Source organism: Carettochelys insculpta, chromosome 12 (genome assembly GCF_033958435.1).
Source record: "Carettochelys insculpta isolate YL-2023 chromosome 12, ASM3395843v1, whole genome shotgun sequence".
Classification (NCBI taxonomy): domain Eukaryota; kingdom Metazoa; phylum Chordata; order Testudines; family Carettochelyidae; genus Carettochelys; species Carettochelys insculpta.
In genome coordinates, this window is record NC_134148.1 from 41,038,569 (window position 1) to 41,059,400 (window position 20,832).

The window sequence follows — 20,832 nt, forward strand, 5'->3', positions numbered from 1 at the left end:
AAAATGGATGTAGACAAAGAGAAGCAGAGGACTTTAGAGTGAAACTAAAATTATTTAGAAATCAACATACACACTAACATATAGAAAGGAAAAACTCTATGGAAGAAAAATCACAGATGTTGATAAACAATAAAAACATTGTTTCAACTTCAGAGAAGAGAAGATAGGTGTTAACAAATTATCCCTAGGCAGCTGAATATAACAAAAGTAAGCGTGGAAAAACAGACAAAACAATTGAAAAATATGCAAGAAGAAACCATCCCAGACTAAACAATACAACAAATCCTTCCATTATGCAACTAAATGTTTTAATGCAGGATTGTTGCAACTTTCTTCAGTGTGCCCATACCCACTCCCTCGTCTCTCCTCCCCACTCTCAGGGAGGGCAGGGGATCCAAGATAGAATCGTGAACTTCTTCTTAGTGTTGGGAGGATTTGTTCATGAGACCAATCAGGTGATTCATCTGAGGCCCCTTCCAACTCAAGTAATTCCGTTACCTAATTTTGAATAATAGAATAAGTGTTTAGAAGGAGTTACAAAGAAAGATAATGACTGTCCATATTTGTTATCCATTCTGCTAATGTCTGCTAGCAGGACAAAATTGAAATGTACAGAGTTGTATATAGACTTGTACTATTGTTCAGCTGTACATGATTTTCATAGTGGTGCAATTCCTTTTTCCCCTCCTTTAGATTTAAAGAATAAATTGGATGGATTTAATACATCAGTACAAAAAAATGATACAGAGGTATGTGTGTTTTCATCCATTCTCTTGTTTCCTTCACTGTTTCTGCAGTAGTGTAAAAATCTCCCCTGTAGTCCTGAATTCAGAGGAACAGTAAGAGAATTGTTGTTTTAAAGGCACCTGAAGCCATTGGGCACTGAGATCAAAGTCAACTGCTATTTGTGCATTTTCAAAATCTCCCTCAATGTTTTATATTTTAGCTTTTTCACCAGAATTTTGCTTCTCTTTGAACATACTCATTAGTACTAAAAGCTAAGTAGCTATCTTATCCAACCAAGATGGAAGGGAGTGGATTAACTCCATAAAGGTCTACTTCGTTTTCTCTTTGTCTTATTCATGTGTTAGAAGGAATGGGAGAGCTCTTCAAACACCATCACTTTTCATCATCTTCAGCTTCCCCTCATTTCCTAAATGTCTCAGTCTTGCGTTGCTGTTTCACCTTCTTGAAAGAAGTGACTCTGATCTCTGTGCCAGATTCATTTTGCCACTTGTTTGACTCTCCAGTGGTTCATGGGTTAGTGGAAGGTCTGGAAATTTATCTATATAGCTGTTTAAACATCACGATGTGTCTTTCTGTCTTAAATAACTTTAAACAATTTTGTAGGGGGTTTTAATTGTTTTTATTAGTATTTGTTTCTCCCCTTCCTTGCAAATAATTATTTTTCTTTTTGTGGGAAAGTTAAGCCAAATAAGTTAATTTTCCATTTTGATCTCAAGTCTGTGATTTAATGTACACCAACATAGTCCCTACTCTGGATCGTCACCTTATCATGGTGAGTGGGCTTGTGTGTTTCAATGAGCCCGAGAGCAATGCCTCAGCGAGTCTTGTGCTCCCAGCAGGGTCACCCGTGGCAGCAGGATGGAGGGGGAGGGTCCAGACAAAGAATGATCTTAAAAGTCCTCAACGGTAGAACAGATGGAGGATAGCAAAGATAATGCTACAAGGGCTGTGAAGGTGGATCTAGGCTGCAGCAGACAGGAGACTCCCAGTTCTCATGGATTCCATGTTCTTGGACCTGAGTTTTCTGTTTGTCAAGAAACGTGTGGTGGCTAAAGTGCAACAGTCCCTCCACGTTAAAAGAAGTCACGCACAGGCCTCTTCCTCTGTGTACTACTCTCCTAAGTTTAAGCCCTACAGTGAGTGGCAAATTGTGACAGGAGCAGGATTGTGACATCTGGAAGATTTTAGTCATGAACCAGCATGTAGGTAGTGGATGTATATATCAGTCATTCTGTTTTGAGGACTGAGCTGGTAGAACAGTCCGGCTGCTGCATCTGCGTCTGAGCAGCCCTATTTAGGATCCACTCTGCTCACCCCACATGGGGAGCAGGCTAGAAAAGGCGTCCTAAACATAGTCCACCTCAGACCCCCTGACTGGATAACTGCATCCAGTGGGTTCACCTTCATGTGGTCAAAATCAAACAGTAAACTTTGGAACATGGAATATTTGGAATTTAATGGACAGCCCGGACAGTGAGTGACCCAAAAGAAGCACAGCAGTTATTGCCTGTGAGCTGGGACTATTCAACATTGATATCACTGCCCTGGCAGAAGGGCATAGACCAGAAAAAGGACACCTAAGAGAAGAAGGCAGAGGGCACACATTTTTCTGGAAAGGAACCATAAAGGAAGAAAAACGAATACATGGGATAGGATTTGCCATCAAAAATGAACTGACGAAGATCCTATCTAAAGTCCCTGTTGGCATCAGTGAGCGTCTCATGACTCTCCGCTAGAAGCTTGCCAGAAACGAACAGGCAACTGTCATCAGTGCTTATACACCAACACTAGGTGCCAAAGATGATGTGAAGGAGAAGTTCTACACCCAGCTGGACAGCATCCTGAAAGACATACCCAAAGAAGACAAGATTATTCTTTTGGGGGATTTCAATGCCAGGGTTGGAAGAGACATGCTTCTCTGGCAGACTGCATTTGGGAAAGAGAGAGTCAGCAACAGCAACTCCAGTGGAGTGCTCCACCTTATAAAATGTGCTGAACATGAGTTAGTCATCACAAACACCCTGTTCCTCCAGAAAAAACAAATTTAAGACCTCATGGCAATCTCCTTGATCAAAGCACTGGCACATCATAGACTACCTCATCATCTGCACTCGGGATCAGCGTGATGTCCTCTCTCATGTGCAATGACTAGTGCTGATGACTGCTGAACCAATCACCACGTTATTGGATCCACAATGGCGATTAGGATTCTCACCAGGTGAAGTCAGAGGAAACAGATCTGACAAAAGATCAATGTACAAGGAACCCGTCAGATGAAGTGACTTCCAGATAGTGCTCCAAAGGAAGCTGCCAACAGTACACCCTGAAGATGTGGAAGAACACTGGTGTCAATTGAAAAATGCTATCATTGTAGCTTATGGAGAGACCATTCACTACCAAACCCAGAAGCATCATGACTGCTTTGATGAGAACAATGCGGAAATTGAATGCTTGATTGAGGCAAAAAGGAAATTTTTTAGGGCCTGGCAAAGCGATATCAGTTGCACATCAAAAAGAGAAGTGCATACCAAGGCCAAGGCAAAAGTGCAATGTAAAACAAAGAACTTGAAGATTCATTAGCATTTTATGGCTACTTCATGACAACATGACTGCAATAGTATTGAGCACCAACGGATCCCAAAGTGACCGCTTTGTGGTCAAAATGGGAGTTAAGCAAGGCTGCGTCATTGCTCCATCACTGTTCTTTATCTTCATCACTACGACCCTTCACCTCATTGGTGGCAAGCTTCTAAATAGTGTAAAAATTGTCTATACAATGAACAGGAAGCTTTTCAATCTCAGGAAGCTGAAGTCTAAAAGCAAGACCTCCACAACCTTGATCATGAAGCTCCGGTATGCGGATAACAATATGGTTGTTGCTTTTTCTCTCACAGGCCTTCAGACCATCTTAAGTGCCTTTGCTGAAGCATATGAGAATATCGGCCGCACACTGACCATCCAAAAGACAATGGTGCTCCACCAACCTTCACCAATGGGACAATTCCATGCACCTTCTATTGAAGTCAACGAAGAACTGCTGGAAAATGTGGAGCACTTCCCATACCTTGGAAGTCATCTTTTCGGTAAAAGTGATATTGATGCAGAAATCCAGCATCTTCTGAGCAATGCAAGCTCTGCTTTTGCCAGCCTGAGACAAAGGGTCTTCAAGAACCGGGACATCTATCCCATGACAAAGCTCTTTGTATACTATGCAGTGGTTGTTCCAACACTACTATATGCATGTGAAACCTGGACAACATACAAGCATCATTTGAAAGGCACTTGAACAATATCATCAATGCTGCCTCAGGAGAATCCTAAATATTTCTTATGAAGATAGGCACATGAACACTAGTGTCCTGGAAGAGTCAAACATAACCGGCATTGAAGCCATAATCATTCATCAACAACGTCATTGGAATGGTCATGTGGTTCAGATGTTTGTTCAGTGCCTCCCAAAACAGATTCTGTTTTCCGAATTGAAGAAAGGACAGAGGAGCATTGGGGGCCAGTGGAAGCGACATAAGGACATGCTGAAGGCACATGTGAAAAAGTGCAGTATCAGGGTGGAAACTTGGGAGAACCTTACCCAAGACTGTCCCTCGTGGAGAATGGTAGTCTGTGATGGGGTAGTGTAATTTGAGAGGTCCCGCTGCAATGCAGACGATGAGAGGCAGAGAAGAAGAGAGCATCAAAAACCGTTGTGCGCCCCTCCAACAGCTACAATACCTACCTCTTCTGTGATAAGATCTGTGGCTCCAAAATTGGGATTAGCCATTAACGGACTCACAAATAGGAGGGTGACATGAAAAAGTCCTACTCATTATCGAGTGACCGCCAAGACCAACAAAATCAAACTTTAGTCTTATATCAAAATCATGGGGAAAAACATACACAAATGTTTTTTGTATTTGATGCAATGCATTGATGCATTAAAAACAAACAAAAAATCACATAACTGTTATCTGTGAATTCTGTGCATTGCTAGTCATATTCTTTACTGGCGCTTCTCTAATCTACACTGCCGTTGTTTATGCCAGTACTTTCTGTCTATCCTGGTGTAGCAAATTGACAGTTATAGTGGAAGGACAGGCTTGAGGGAGAAAGGATCAATTTTTACTCATTCTAGGCAAACATTCTGGTCAAGCTCTGCTTTGCAGTGGCCAGAAATTCTTCTTCCCAATATCAGTGCCTCTTTATGGGCACATAACCATTAGGAATTAGCTATTCCCAAGAGGTTAGGACAGTGGCTCCTCACTAGTTTAAGACTTGTTGAAAATATGTTTCTTAATTGGTGTAAAATATGTTTGTTTATTGAACAACTAGTTTCAAGAGAGAAGAAATATTAATCTTGCAAATAGAGTTGGCCATTAGAGAGGATTTGATTCATGTTGATATTTAGAACTGTGGTGTGCAAATTCGGTGGGACACGCAGGATTCTCTGGGAAGGCATGAAGAAACTGGGATTGTGTACATCTGGCAGGACCTTATGTTGCAATAGTGTGAATAGGATGAGAGGTTATTGTTGGGAAGGAGAGAAGTGGGATTAAGACAAATGGTCCTCTTATGCTGCAAAAAACACAAATACCCTGGCCAGCAGCTACTACTCTCTCAGCCCACCCAGCTCTGAAACAGCACCCTGACTAGGAGTAGTGCAGAAATAAAGATGGTGGTGAAGAGCAGGATGCAATACGTTATGGTGGTCCCTCGCTGTCACTGTCCCTGGTGCCAGCAGGTACTTCGGGGCCTGTGGTGGCGGGGGGAGGCATCAAGGGTCCTGGCTGGGGCTCCTCGCCCTGCCCCTCTGGCTCTGCCATGTCCAGGATCTCACCAAGTGGTGCAGCCTCCCAGCAGCTGGTGGAACTCCCTGAAGTAGAGACAGGTGGCCAGTGCTGCCCCTGATTGCCTGGCTGAGTCCCTTGCTCAGGCATAGCCCTGCCACAGCTCCTTCACTTTGGAGCGGATCTGGTTGAGGGTTCAGAGGGGGTGGCCCGCATTTCCCTTCCACCCCTCCATCTTGAGCAGGATGTCCTCCTCCCCCCAGACAGCCAGCAGGTTCTGGACTTCAGCTTCCAGCCAGAGGGCCCCCCTCCTTTTTGGGGGCTGCCCAGAGCCCTGAGAGCCCTGCTGTCTGGACCCCTTGGCTCTGCAAGGATCCTGGGGGTCTTGGCTGCTGGCCATCAGTCCAGACATGGTGTGGTGTCACTTTCTGAGAGTGCTTGGGAGTGTTCTCTGGCCACCTCGTGCTCCTATGGCTGCCAGCACACTCTCAGCTTCTTGCATGGGGTTTCTGTGTCCCTGCAGCTTTAAGGCACCCACAGCTGACAGCCATAGAGCTCTGGCTGCTGGTGGGAGGGGCTGGCTCTGTGGAGGACTTTTCATTTCGAAATGGCGGCCAGGGAGCGGTTACACAAATTTAATTTCAAAATTAACATCGAAAGGAGGTGTTATTCCCAAAACAGGAGTGGAATAACCATTTTGAAATGAACGCCTTTTAATTTCAAAATTAATTTCGAAATGAGCAGTTGCTCCCCTGTTTTTTCAAAATTGCCCCTCATTTCGAAAATTATTTCGAAATGAGCTGCTAGTGTGGCCACAGCCTATGGCTACATCTACACAGCATGCTGCTGCCGGCAGGGTCATGCAGATAAGGGCATTCCGCAGTGCAAATGAGGTGCTCATTTACAAATCATGCACATCATTTGCATACTCTTGCGTGATCACTGTCTTGGCAGAGGCTTCTGTCACCACAAAACAAGTCGTGTAGATGGGGTTCTGTCAACCAAACCCCGCCCCCCGACAAAAATGAGGAAAAAGGGGCTGTCGACAAAGGGGGTTGTGGTTGACAGACCCCTGTCTACATGGCTTGTTTTGTGGTGACAGAAGCCTCTGCCGGGACAGTGATCATGTGAGAGTATACAAATAAGGCACACAATTCGTAAATGAGTGCCTCATTTGCATTGTGGAGTGCCCTCATTTGCATCATCATGCTGCCAGCAGCGCTCCACGTAGACATAGCTGCTGTGAATATTAGGAGGGGTGCTACTGGAAAAGTTTGCAGTCAACTGCTTTTGAATGTTAAGACAAATGTTTGATGTTATTTTGAAGGTGCATTTACAAGTAAAATGTTCTTTCAGAGAATCCAATGTGATTCTGCTGCAGTGGATAGTTCAATAAAATCACTGTTCAGTGAGAGAGGAGACCTGGATTTTGCTGAAAAATTGTGGTGCAGAATGAGAAGTAGTAAGTGTTTTATCTTTTTCTGACTGCCTTATAACTTTTACACATTTCCTATACCGCTTTTTAATATGTAATTTCAGAAATTGTTCTAGGTTGCTCCAAGTTTTAACAAGTGATTAGCTCTTCAGAATGGTTATGCCATAAACAGGCCTAAGGCTTCTTGACATCCATTTAATCATAAGATACCATGTTGTTCTTGTAATGTTATTAGAAAGCATGATAGTTTGTGGCATGTGAACGTTTTCTCTCTGCCAGGTTGATTGTCTGTTCATTTAAGCAGTAAGTAGTGCTTATCTATTTTGTATCGCAGGGTAGCCGTATTAGTCTGGATCTGTAACAGCAACAAAGGGTCCTGTGGCACCTTATAGACTAACAGAAAAGTTTTGAGCATGAGCTTTTGTGAGCAAAGACTCACTTCATCAGGTGCATCTGATGAAGTGAGTCTTTGCTCACAAAAGCTCATGCTCAGAACTTTTCTGTTAGTCTATAAGGTGCCACAGGACCCTTCGTTGCTCTTATCTATTTTGTTACTGACAACCACTTAACTGAGCTTTATGGAATATATTTAAAGCAGATAGCTTTTTAGAAAATGTTATGGTTGTCAGACTTTGCGAATGATATTTGCAGTCTAGTGGACCTATTAGTTAGATTCTTACTGCTTTTTGATTTCAAAATGACAGTTTTGGCACAGAGATGCTTTTTTTAATTTGTACTGTACAACAAACCCTTGATTTTTACAGACCCCGATTTAGTGGACTTCGGGAATAACAGATGTCTGCCAGCCTCCCATTGTTCCCCAAGTCCGTGTAATTGGGGCCTGTAAAATCCTAAATCCCATCCTGCACTCCCCAAAAAAGTAAAGTGACTTACCTGAGCCAATGGAGCTGCCACTGCTGAAACCCTCCACTGTGGTTGGACGACTGCATCAGAGCTGCCATGTGCTCCTCCCACCAGGGATGGTGCGTGATAAGGACAAACAGCACTCGTGTACATGCCCCATCCTTGGTGGGCGGCGCGCATGGCAGCTTGGCAGGCCAGCCACTCCATCCCCGTGTGGCATCAGGCTCTGGCAGCTCCAGCCCTGCACGGAGGTGGGTCTACTCCAGCCCCATGCAGCAGTAGGCTCCAGCGGGTCCAGCCATGTGGCAGTGGGGGCACTCTAGCAGTGGTGAGCTCTGGCTGCTCCCGCCCCATATGGGGGTTGGGGCAGCCTGAAGGGGGTTGGTGGGTGGGCAATAAATGTTTGTATTTAACAGGCTTTTTGGTTTAATGGACACCCTTGCCCCCATTAGTCCATTATGTCGAGGGTTCACTGTATTTACAAACCACTGACTTTTTTTTCACTGTTGCTGGTAGAGCTGGACGCAAAGGCAGGCATTATCAGTAAAGGGACATTCTCTGGAACTTCCTCTCGTAGACCTCTTGCCAGAACCAGGATTTGTCAAACTTCATTGTTTAATATTGGAATAACTCTTTTATCAAGGTGTCGCTTCCTATCAAGTCTTGGTAGAGTGTTTCACACTGATCATCAGATCCCTAGAAAATGGTGAGATACAGCCATGGGTATGTATATGTAACCTGAATATGTTTTGGTGATGGAAATACTAGCTTTACTTATGTAAATAAAGTAGGATAAATTTCTTTTGAATGTTTCTAAATTGCGCCTCATTTTGACAATATTTTAAATTGTTTTAAGTAGTTCACTATTAGTTTGTCTCTTTATAATATTCTACTTGTAAATTATATGGTCTGAATTTCATCTGTATATTACAAGACAGTATCTTATGTTTTTAGATTCATCAAGGGAGTAGTAGCTTACTAAGCAAATTGATTCAGCAGTCTTATCATGGAGCTGTGGAGGCTGTTTCCCTCAGTGGTATCACTCCAATTCAAATGCTTCTGGAGATCGGTCTGGACAAAATGAAGAAAGATTATGTCAGTTGTTTCATAGGTAAAACCAATTATTTAAAGGCAAGACTGAAAATCTGCAGAAAAAGACTACTTGACCCAAACACTCCATCATCTCTGTTTTTATTAACTTCAACTCTGTTCTGTCACCTCAGTCTTTTTTCTTTATTTCCTGTAAAATCTGCACTTATCAATTAGTGTGTTCCTTTGTTTAATTTACAAATAAGTATTTCAGAATAACTGTGGATTATAAATAATGCTGTAACAGGCTTCTAAATTAATTTTATATAGTTTTTATTAATGTCTAAATGATAATAGATTAGTCTGAAATATCTGAAGAGAGAAATTTGAGTAATAGCCGGTTTATTTAACTAGAGCCTGTTTTTTGGTGTGAAAATGCACTAGGTGGGGAAAAATGTGTGTCCTTATTACTTTCTCTCATGTAATGAAAGGGGGTTGAAGAGACCACCAAGAATACTTGACAGTATAATTTATTTTACAAAATAAGTAAATTGCACTCTTGAGCCCCTGCTTGAGACAGAAGCTAGTCTGTTGATAATTTAAAATTAAGTTATTACTTAAATCATGTGTGACTTTCTCTTCAGTCTCACAATTCATTGTATCTTTTGCTTCCATTCTGGTTTGGTTGTTTAATTTTCCTCTTTTTTTTTTTGCTTCTCGCTGTTATCTTACCCTGATAAATAAAGAGCATTACCATAAAACTAATTTAACCATAAATTCCTTTTATTAAATTCAGTTGGTCTAAACGTGCTTTAAAAGCCTAAATATTGAGCAGTTTTTACCTCCAAATAGTAACTAAACTTTTATAAGTATTTGATCAGAATACTTACAAACAGGCCAAACTCATAGTGGTCAACCCCCTCGTGGTCAGGCAGGTATTGCCAATTATGTCTTTAAGAGCTTATATCCATCTATCTATCCCCTTAACTGTTGATGTCACTGCCAATTATCAGACCTCAGCGAAGGTCATATGAAGAATTATCTTACACAGCCAATTACTTACTGCATATGATAACCCAGTTGGTCATGTTTTTATTTCTATTACTTCAGCTCAAACCTTAAATAAGATAACATTGGTATTTTTAAGGATGATTATAATTATAATACAACTCTTCTTTGAGTGATTCCAAGTTGGAGTGTGGCGCATGTCCTGTTGTTGGAAGCTTTTTTGCCCTAGCCAGTTGCAATATATTTGGTGCAGCACCCCTTGATTAGCACCCATAGGGTGACCAATATATGCACTGCCCACCCTGCCCAGTTCCTTGTCACTGTGCTGCCAGTGGGACAGCATGCAAGGGAGGATGCTGCTGTAGTCACAGCTGTTCTAAATTGCTTTCGGGGCTCCAACCCTGCCTCCTAGACATTTGCTTGTATTCACCCCATTTGGAATGCACATGAGCAATCACTTGAAGAAGAAAAGTCCATTACCTGTTCTGTAACTGGTGTTCTTTGAGATGTGTTGCTCTTGTCCATTCCAAAACCCTCCCACCTCCCCCACTGTCAGAGTAGCGGCCAAGAAGGAGCTAAGCAGGAGGCAGGGCAGGTGGTGCATACATTGGTGGCCATATTGCCACCACTTCAGGGGGTGCTGCACCGACCCTATGGCTACTGGCTTGGGCAAAAAAGCTTCCAACAACTGGACATGCTCCAGGGCACACCCCAACTTGGAATGGACATGAGCAACACATCTCAAAGTACAACAGTTACCAAATAGGTAACTGTCTTTTTTTCGTTTTCTCATGCTCAATATGAAATCACTGTTCACCCAATTTAACATGGGGCTGCATTCCTACACTAATTTTTTTCAAGGCTTCTCTCTTCACTTTGTCTTCCCTTCCTGAGTCTTCTTACCACGTTGCCAGCCTGTATGTACTCTCATTTGGTGATCTGGTTTCTGTTTCTGCTGTTTGTGAGGGAGACGTGTTGGCCAAGCTGATCATAGTACCTGCTGTGCCTACCATTGCTGCCCCTTTGCATTTCCCTAAAGGGAACATGACGGCTACGTCTACACTAGCCAAAAACTTCGAAATGGCCATTCAAATGGCCAGTTCGAAGTTTACTAATGAAGCGCTGAAATACATATTCAGTGCCTCATTAGCATGCAGGCGGCCACGGCACTTTGAAATTGATGTGGCTTGTCCAGACGGGGCTCCTTTTCGAAAGGACCCCGGCTACTTCGAAGTCCCCTTATTCCTATGAGCAGATGGGAATAAGGGGACTTCACAGTAGCTGGGGTCCTTTCAAAAAGGAGCCCCGTCTGGATGAGCTGCGCAGCGGTGAGCCGCATCAATTTTGAAGTGCTGTGGCCGCCTGCATGGTAATGAGGTGCTGAATATGTTTTCAACACCTCATTAGTAAACCTCGAAATGGCCATTTGCATGGCCATTTCAAAGTTTTTGGCTAGTGTAGACATGGCCAACGTTGCTGGCTGGTAATCACTGTCTCCAACACCAGCCACTTCATGTTTCTCTTTGTACTTACAACAGTGAGTACAAACAAGTCCCGGGGCATGGTGATTGCACTCCCGGTGGCCACCTATTTTCTTATGTCTAAAGCTGTCACTGTGTGTAGCATGTTTTGATTTCTTAAAAAAAAATCTTTATTTTGTTTTACAGGCCAGGAACTTGCAACATTAACTTATCTGGTGAGATGTTTCAGTTTTTATTTTGAAAGTAATACAGAGTTTTGACGTATTCTTGTTTAGATTAATTTTCTCTCCGAATTCATAGAGCCTATTTGCAGGACTATGACGTATTCTGAGTTCTCAGCCTTGAAAAATGAGTGTTTTAAATACTTGTTTGTAGCATCTTGTTTGTAGCATCTTATGAGGCTGGAAAGGAAGGAGATACTACCAAAAAGCTGAGGTACCACCTTCCATGTCCTTAACTACAGAGCTACTTTCACTTGAAATATATGATAGAGCTATGTACAGTATTTTGTGGGGAGCTGTGGAATCCTGTCCATTAATTTGGATCTGATCATGGGAATAGCTTACAGCTGTTGAAAATTTTAATATTAGTAGTAGAGAAAATTGCCGTTCAGCTGTGAAATAGTACTCTGCAGAAGGATTGGGGTTAGAAATAGGGTTCTATATCTCTTGTCTTACGGTATTCCTGAAAGTTTTGCTTGTCTGTCACTCTGATGCCGCTCTGAATAGGTGTTTCATACATATTTGAATGCTATCAACGCTGATGGTCCTAAAATTCTACTATACAAACACTTTTTCTTCCAAATCATATTCTTGATTATGGAAATTCTGTTACTTCCTTAATATTAAGGTTGGAGTATGGATAAACTATCAAAGTGAATGCTTAATAGTTTAGTCCCCTGGATAGAGTACCATATTGTGGCTCAGGAAATCTACATGCTCTTCCAGTCTCTGCCATTGATTTGCTGTCTGACCTTATGCACAAATCACTTAACCTGAGTGGTTTTCCCCTCTCTAAAATGGAGGTACATCCTTGATTTAAAAAAACAAAACAAAAATCTTTGAGATCTAAGAATGCAAACTTGGAATGCAAGAACAACAAGAATTTCTGTGGCAGCTTATAGACTAACAGATAGATACTTTTATGGACATGCACAGAATGTATGTGTAGACAGATTCACATTATGGAGCGGGATGACCCATGAAAACTTATGCTCCAATATATCTGTTGGTCTATAAGGTGCCACAGGACTTCTCATTGTTTTTGCAGATACAGACTAAAATGGCTACTCTCTCTGATATTTGAATGCAAGATGGCTGCATTCTTGTTAGTATGACACCTTCGCATTTCATTTCCAGCTCTCTGTTTCAAACCCAGACCAAGACCCTGATTCAGACTTACTGTAGTCACTGGTAGTCTTTCCCCATGTATGATTATCCATAGTAGCCACATTACAGCTGTTTGACTGGCATGAAAGGAACGGATAGTATAGACTGTATCCCATATTGCACCGTCGTCTTTTATTTTATATGAAGTAAACTTTGTAACTTGCTGTTACGTCACTGTGGGTTTGTTCTCTGGCAGGTCCAGTTTCAAACTTAATAGGGTGAGATTCACTTCTGGTACTTACAGTTTAGAGTCTCTAGGAATACACAAAGACAGGAGATAGTGACCATGTATACATTCACAAGTACAAGGTCTAATCCATTTTATATGTTATGATTACCCTAGCATACAAAAATTATATACTGACCTTTGCACAAGTTACAAATACGGTTATACTCACAGCCTTTACAGTAGCTTTAGGGCAATGGTTCCCATCCTTTTCCAGATGGGGACAAATTTTGACAATTCAGGAATGCTTGGTGACCCAAGACAGTTCAAAAAGCGGGGGATGGAGAGGGTTGTTGGAAAGCCAGTGCCGTGACTAGCTAATTTTGTGCCTGAGGCAAGAATATAAAATTGCACCCCCTCATATATCTATTTATAGTAGTTATTTCATAGAAAAGGGAAAATACATTAATAAAATAATAACACTACATTTACTATAGTTAATTAGATTTGTGGTGGGGGAAAGACACTCATCCCCAAAACGCTCCCCCCAGGTTTAAACCCCACAATCAGGGACTAGCGGAGTCACACTCAAGGGCTGAAATTAAATAAAACTATGTATTTTATTCTTAAAAGTTTAGACACACACATGTGCATGCAGCAGAGAGCCAGCTGCTGGGGGATCCCAACCTCGGCGGCTGGAAGCCAGCTGGGGTAGAGCCCTGGCCGACTGAACCATCCTCGGGAACTTGGCTGAGGGGACCCACCTCCTCCAGAGGCTGAAAGCCAGGGAGCTGAGCCCTCCCTCCCAGCCTCGGACCCACGCTCCTACCTTACCTGAGCTGGGCACTGCTTCTCAGGTATGCAGTTCTCTGCCCTGCAGCTGAAATGGCTCTCAATTTGATTGATCGACTTCACTGTCTGACAGATGTTAATCCAATTAAGAAGTTGAGAACCACTTCGGGAGTGTGAATGGCTTCATAAGAGCCACTTGTGGAGCCACCCAGCGCAACCCGTGACACTTTTGAAATGTAATGACGACCTATATGTTGAGAAACCCTGCTTTAGGGTCCCTAATAGCATGATCAACAGCAGAGGGATGGTTCCTGCTGGAGTCGCCCAGAAGGAGCTCAGTTTTCTCTTTCTGGGCATCCCCTCTCTATAATGTGACTCTGTCTTTGCATACATTCTGTGTATGTCCATAAAATCATCAGTCTTCTTTCTTCTTACTGGTCTGTCCCCCCCAGAAACTTAAGGGACTCCAATTTTCTGTAGGCTGGGTAAGTTCTCTTTGTTCTCGTTAGCGCTAAACAGCCTGTATGCCATGATTAAGACAGTGACAGAGGCAGATGTGCCTTTGTAGTATTTTTATGATATAGTATTAATCTTTTGGATAATTTTGGGCAATATTATCACTTGATACTGCTTTTCCCACAATCTGGGAGCATGAGCTTATTTTCCGGCACTTGTGTCCTCATTTCTTTTTTCCAAGATATAGAATCATAGAATACTAGGACTGGAAGGGACCTCGAGAGACCATCGAGTCCAGCCCCCTGCCCCAATGGCAGGACCAAGTACTGTCTAAACCATCCCTGATAGACATCTGTCTAACCTGTTCTTAAATTTCTCCCGCGATGGAGATTCCACAACCTCCCTTGGCAATTTATTCCACTGTTTGATCACCCTGATAGCTAGGAACTTTTTCCTAATGTCCAACCTAAACCTCCCTTGCTGCAGTTTAAGTCCATTGCCTGTTGTTCTGTCCTCAGAAGCCAAGAAAAACAAGTTTTCTCCCTCCTCCTTATGACACCCTTTTAGATACCTGAAAACCACTATCATGTCTCCCCTCAATCTTCTCTTTTCCAAACTAAACAAGCCCAATTCTTTCAGCCTTTCTTCATAGGTCACATTCTCTAGACCTTCAATCATTCTTGTCGCTCTTTTCTGGAACCTCTCTAATTTGTCCACATCATTCTTGAACTGCAGTGCCCAGAACTGGACATAATACTCCAGCTGAGGCCTAACCAGCACAGAGTAGAGTGGAAGAATGACTTCTTCTATCTTGTTCATAACACACCTGTTAATGCATCCCAGAATCATGTTTGCTTTTTTTGCAACAGCATCACACTGTTGACTCATATTTAGCTTTTGGTCCACTATAATCCCTAGATCCCTTTCTGCTGTAGTCATTCCTAGACAGTCTTTCCCCATTCTGTATGTGTGAAACTGAGTGTTCCTTCCCAAGTGGAGCACTTTGTATTTGTCCTTATTAAACTTCATCCTGTTTACGTCAAACCATTTCTTCAATTTATCCAGATCATTTTGAATTATGACCTTATCCTCCAAAGCAGTTGCAACCCCTCCCAGCTTGGTATCATCTGCAAACTTAATAAGCGTACTTTCTATGCCAATATCTAAATCATTGATGAAGATATTGAACAGAACCGGTCCTAACACAGACCCCTGCGGAACCCCACTTGTTATACTTTTTCAGCAGGATTAAGAACCATTAAGAACTACTCTCTGGGTACGGTTATCCAGCCAGTTATGCACCCACCTTATAGTAACCTCATCTAAATTGTATTTGCCTAGTTTTTTTAACGTAGCTAAGCTAAAGTCTTCAGGGTTCAACCTATAAGTTCTCGTCTTTAAGCTCATCTTATTCATGTCTAGCACATAGTTCCTCTAAGTATCAAACGATCTTACACTTTATAATCTTACAAATTAGCTCTTATTGACAATGAAATTTTAGAAAAAAAATCCTAATTGGGATGGTTTGTGCCATAGCCAATGACTTTGGCTTATTATTCATTTATTGTGATATTATGATAGTTACAGTATTTTATATATATTATTAAAATGAACAAACCACATGTTCTAAGATTTGTAGGCTTGCCTGGATCATTATCTCTCTTGGCTGCAAGAAAACCTTGGCTGTGTCTACAGTACAAGAGTAACTTTGAAGTAGAGCATCTACACACACCCTACTTCAAAGTTTAACTTACGATTATGATTGTTATAGTATTATGATTGTTACAGTATTTTATATATACTGTATATATATTTTATATATATATAAAATACTGTAACAATCATAATATATATAACAATCATAATCGTAAGTTAAACTTTGAAGTAGGGTGTGTGTAGATGCTCTGCTTCAAAGTTACTCTTGTACTGTAGACACAGCCAAGGTTTTCTTGCAGCCAAGAGAGATAATGATCCAGGCAAGCCTACAAATCTTAGAACATGTGGTTTGTTCATTTTAATAATGCCAGTGAAATTAGAATGTCACTCCCGTCCTTATTTTAGGAAAAAAAAAAAGTATAGTGATGGTGAAAAGATACTGGATATAAAAGGGACACGTGCAAAAATAATTGGTCAAGAGATCAAGTTTCCTCTTAATCGGCAAATAAAGCCCAACCTTGACCTGGAAAGATCACCTCTTAGGTGAGAAAGTAGTTTAACATCCATGACCATGCAATTTTTGGCCCTCTGCTAAAATACCAATACAAATGCTAATTGGGATGGTTTGTGCTGTAAACTTTGAAGTAGGGCACTACTCCATTCCTGGGAATTGAGTAAGGACTTTGAAGTTGGGCTCCCTACTTCAAAGTTAACTTTGAAGTAAGGGAGAATGTGTGTAGACTCTCTGCTGGCTACTTCAATGTAGTGCCTAATTTCAAAGTTAGTTGCTGGTGTAGATGCACCCCTTGGCTGTGTCTACACTAGCTCCCAACTTCAAAGAGAGCATGGTAAGTAGGGTGTCGGGAGGTTATTAATAAAGTGCTGCAGTGCATATGCAGTACTTCATTGTGCTAATTTTCCCCCCCATGGCAACTTCAAAGTGCTGGTTTGCGTGTAGTTGTGGCTAACCCGCGGGTACTTCGGTGCCTAGGCTACTTTGAAGTCCCTTTACTCCTCAAGCCGGGGGCGGGGGGGGGAGGGAGAATTAGCTTAATGAAGTGCTGCATATGCACTGCAGAACTTCATTAATAATCTCCTGACACCCTACTGACTATGCTCCCTTCGAAGTTGGGAGCTGGTGTAGACACAGCCAGGGGCTGTGTTTAATTTAGGAGTGATTTGCACAATTAAGCATTCTGAGAGTAGGATTTTTGAAAATCAATACCCTGTTTACTCATAAGAAAGGAAGAAACAAATGTAGAAGGGAGGGACCTTCAAATTGTGTATTATTTGAGTGTTCATTTGGTTAGAATATTTAATCCACACCACACCCAAAGTTATGTTTTAAAAGGTCTTTTATTTCTTATTTTCAAGTTTATACTTTCTTCTCTAGGACTACTTCATTTCCACATCAGTAGACCTACAGGAGCAGCTTCATCGTGTTCAAAAACTTCATCATATGCTGGAAATATTGGTCAACTGCATAGTCTTTCTTCACTTCAAACATGAGAACCTTTTCCCTTTGATGCAGTAAATATTTAATTTTTACTTTTCTATCATTTGAATGTTGATAATAAATGGATAAATTTAAATAACTAGATGTACTCAAAAAAACAAACTTTTTATGAGCTTCATGTTATTGGTAATGATTGTGTAGCATGGAGACTGTAATGGAAACATTAGATCTCCCCTGGTTTACTCCTTTATATTTTTCTCCACCATCTTGTGAGGGGGTCAAGAAAATCTTTAGAACCCTAATTTTTGTTTTCTCCTCTTCTTCCTTGTCCTTTTCGAGCTGGCAGATCCCAGCCATTCCTCCATTCTGAAATATGTAAAAAGGGTATTTGTAAGCAAATACCTTCAGTATAACATTCAAAACAAAAATTTAGTTAGCTCATGTTTACATTAGCTTTCTTGTTGCTGCATCTTCTTTCTTGTGTCTTGTCTTATAGCAACTTCAAGTCATACTTCCAAACCTTGCAGTTTCTGAGGCTTTCATCTGTTTAGCTCTCAACCAGCACAAACGCCAAACATATTTCATACTACTTTCCAATGTCACAAAGCTTCTGTAATAGTAACTGATCTATTGTCTTGAAAGCATGAAAATGTAGGTAGTTTTTCATATAAAATGATCTGGGGGTTGAATACTTCAGGGGTGGAGAACCCTCATTCCGTAGTCTGCATCTCGCCTGTATCTTGGGCCCCCCCAACTTCAGCATCCAGTCTGCTGTGGAGTTGAATGTGTGTACCCCGAGCCTTGTGGGTGTGACTAAGACAAGTCAGGTCCAGATCCAACACAGGGCCTCTTCCTGGCATGGGGAAGAAGCGGCTGACACTGCTGTGAGGCTTTCCAGCCAACTGGTATTCCAGACAATCAGAGTGGGGGAGGGATGGGCAGTGGCGGTGGCTGGGAGCAGCAGGGCTCATGGAGTCATGTGTGCCCCCAAAGAGCTGTGCTAAGTAGGCTTCACCCAGACTCTACACCTCCAGACCATTCCTGCTCCCCCAGAGTGTTCAGACCTCCACCCCCAGCATGCTCCTGCAACCCCCCAACCAGACTACCTACGTCCAGCCTGCTCCTGCACCCCTTCAACCAGGCCCCCTACTTCCAGCCTATTCCTGCATCCCACTCCTGCCCAGATTTTCCACCCATAGCCCACTCCTGCTTCCTCCGAAACGCCCCCACCCTGCTCCTGCACCCTCCTTTCTAGGCCCAACACCCCAAGCCTGCTTCCAGGAAGCCCCCTTCCACCCTAAGCCCCTCATTTTTGGCCTCACCCTAGAATCTACCTCACCTCACCCAAAATGTACTAGCCTTGGCCATCCTAGGCTCTGGGGCTGGTGTGTGAGGTGAGTGAGGTATTTTTCTTCTCACTTGTGTGGGCCTCCAACCCAAAATAGTTGGTTACCTGGAATAGTTGCATAAACACTTGTCAAAGAAGTAATAAGTAACGATATTTAACTACTTTTATCACAGGTCTTGCATAAAATATTACAAAGAAAATCCTCTGAATGAGAAGCATGTGTTCCAATTACCAATCAGACCAGCTGCTGTTAATAAGTTCTATCAAAAGTAAGACAAACCTCATTTTTCATAATACGGAAAATCAAATCTGGATTGAGTAAATATTTTTTAAGTTTGTTTGTTTTTTATTCTGTTTTATTATTCTCTCAGTGATCATGCCCAAATATGGAGGGTGGAAATAAGTAGTGGACATGGTCAGAAGGAGGCTAAAACAGTATGGCAGCTTAGCACTAGTCCTCCCTTTGAACATATGACTTCAAACAACCTAGGTAAGGAACTGTTTCTGGTATAAAATATTAAAGTGACACTGTCAGCTTGAATTTTTAAAAAATTATCTCGTAATGGGTTTTGTTTAATACAGTTTCTCATATGGCACGCTTTTTAAACAGTGTGTCCTAAATATTTTTAGTTCTTGTTTTATATATAAGAATCTCTTCAGCAAGAAAAGAAAGGCTGACTATACTGAGGAAGAGTGAACCTGGATAAATATACCAAGTGTTGCTGTGTACACATAGTAAACATAGGCAAAAAAAACTTCCCATTATCGTATTGTTAGGTATTAGTTGTAATGATATGAGGTATAAAATTTTGGGAGGGGGTGGTTTTTCCATGCCCAACTTGCTGGATACTTTCAAAATTACCTGTAACATAATTCTAAATATAACTATCTTTGAATTTTGGCATTATGCTTCTCAGTCCAGTAGAGAATAAATGTACAGTAAAATTCCTTTAATCCGGCCTCTGATGGTCTGGAAATCCTGATTGTCCAGCATCCCCCGAGATACACATACCTTGAAATTCTCGTAAGTTGGGGGCTTGGGTGGTGGGTTGGGGCTGTGGGAGGGGACTGGGGGTTAAGCCTGAGGTGGGTTAGGGCTGCAAGGGGGCAGGGTGGTAGTGTTTAGCTGGGGAGTGCAGGGGAGGTGAAGCTGGAAATGCGCCAGGTTGCAGGAGCGCAGGAGTGAAAAAGCTGAGAAGTGTGGGGTAGTGAATCTGAGAAGTCTGGGGTGTGGTGAAGAAACTGCAGGAGCGCAGGGTAGAGAAGAAGCTGGGGACGCGCAGGAGTGCTGAGCCACAGCTGGGTGCCGGGGTGGTGAGCCGCAACAGGGGGGGTTTGAACTAGGGCGTGGAGGCTATGGCGACATCCAGTAGTCCAGAAAATTTGGTAATCCAGCACCTGCCAGGTCCCACACGTGCCAGATTAAAGGAGCTTTACTGTATTGTTAACATGAAGAACAGGTGTCCAGACTCACCATGATGGCTGGAGTAATGTTTTAAAAAACTTTTGAAAAGCTAGGGAAGAATTTCATATATAGGACAGTGTAGATTTGATTTGTCTTTCTTATGGTTTTGGCAAAAAGAAATTAATATTTTAGCAGATCTTTGACATTTTCTTATCTTTCAAAATATTTTTGAGTGCCTACTAATTACAGTAGAACTTGGTGCATAGAGTAGCTTGAAACAGTCATATCAAACTTTCTTAAGAGCTGTCTTTTGTAAGAATGTCGTGTTAACACTTAGTTATTTTGTATTGCAGGTGTACTTGGTGATACAACAGTTAATGGAAACACAGAAGAAAATACGTATTTTATAACCATGGCTAACTGCAGTCAGGTGCATTTTGCATAAAAGAATGCTGTTGTACATATAGGCTATGTCTACACTAGCGCCAAACTTCGAAATGGCCATGCAAATGGCCATTTCGAAGTTTACTAATGAAGCGCTGAAATACATATTCAGCGCCTCATTAGCATGTGGGCAGCCGCGGCACTTCAAAATTGACACGGCTTGCCGCTGTGCAGCTTGTCCCAGCGGGGCTCCTTTTTAAAAGGACCCCGCCTACTTCGAAGTCCCCTTATTCCCATCTGCTCATAGGAATAAGGGGACTTCGAAGAAGGCGGGGTTCTTTCGAAAAGGAGCCATGTCAATTTCGAGGTGCCACGGCCGCCCGCATGCTAATGAGGCGCTGAATATGTATTTCAGCGCTTCATTAGTAAACTTCGA

General features: G+C 42.1%; 1 protein-coding gene across 2 annotated transcripts in view; it reads left to right on the top strand.

Moving 5' to 3' along the window:
* Positions 1–20,500, top strand: part of ZWILCH (zwilch kinetochore protein) — a 37,727-nt gene extending 17,227 nt beyond the window's left edge. For both annotated transcript variants that reach the window (XM_075006806.1, XM_075006805.1), the window contains exons 10-18: positions 694–749; positions 6,885–6,990; positions 8,471–8,550; positions 8,782–8,938; positions 11,532–11,560; positions 17,197–17,333; positions 18,781–18,876; positions 18,979–19,097; positions 20,366–20,500. In XM_075006806.1, coding sequence (XP_074862907.1) covers positions 694–749; positions 6,885–6,990; positions 8,471–8,550; positions 8,782–8,938; positions 11,532–11,560; positions 17,197–17,333; positions 18,781–18,876; positions 18,979–19,097; positions 20,366–20,457 — 872 coding nt within the window. In that variant the 3' untranslated portion in view covers positions 20,458–20,500. The remainder of the gene's footprint in view (positions 1–693; positions 750–6,884; positions 6,991–8,470; positions 8,551–8,781; positions 8,939–11,531; positions 11,561–17,196; positions 17,334–18,780; positions 18,877–18,978; positions 19,098–20,365) is intronic.
* Positions 20,501–20,832: the final 332 nt, after the last annotated feature.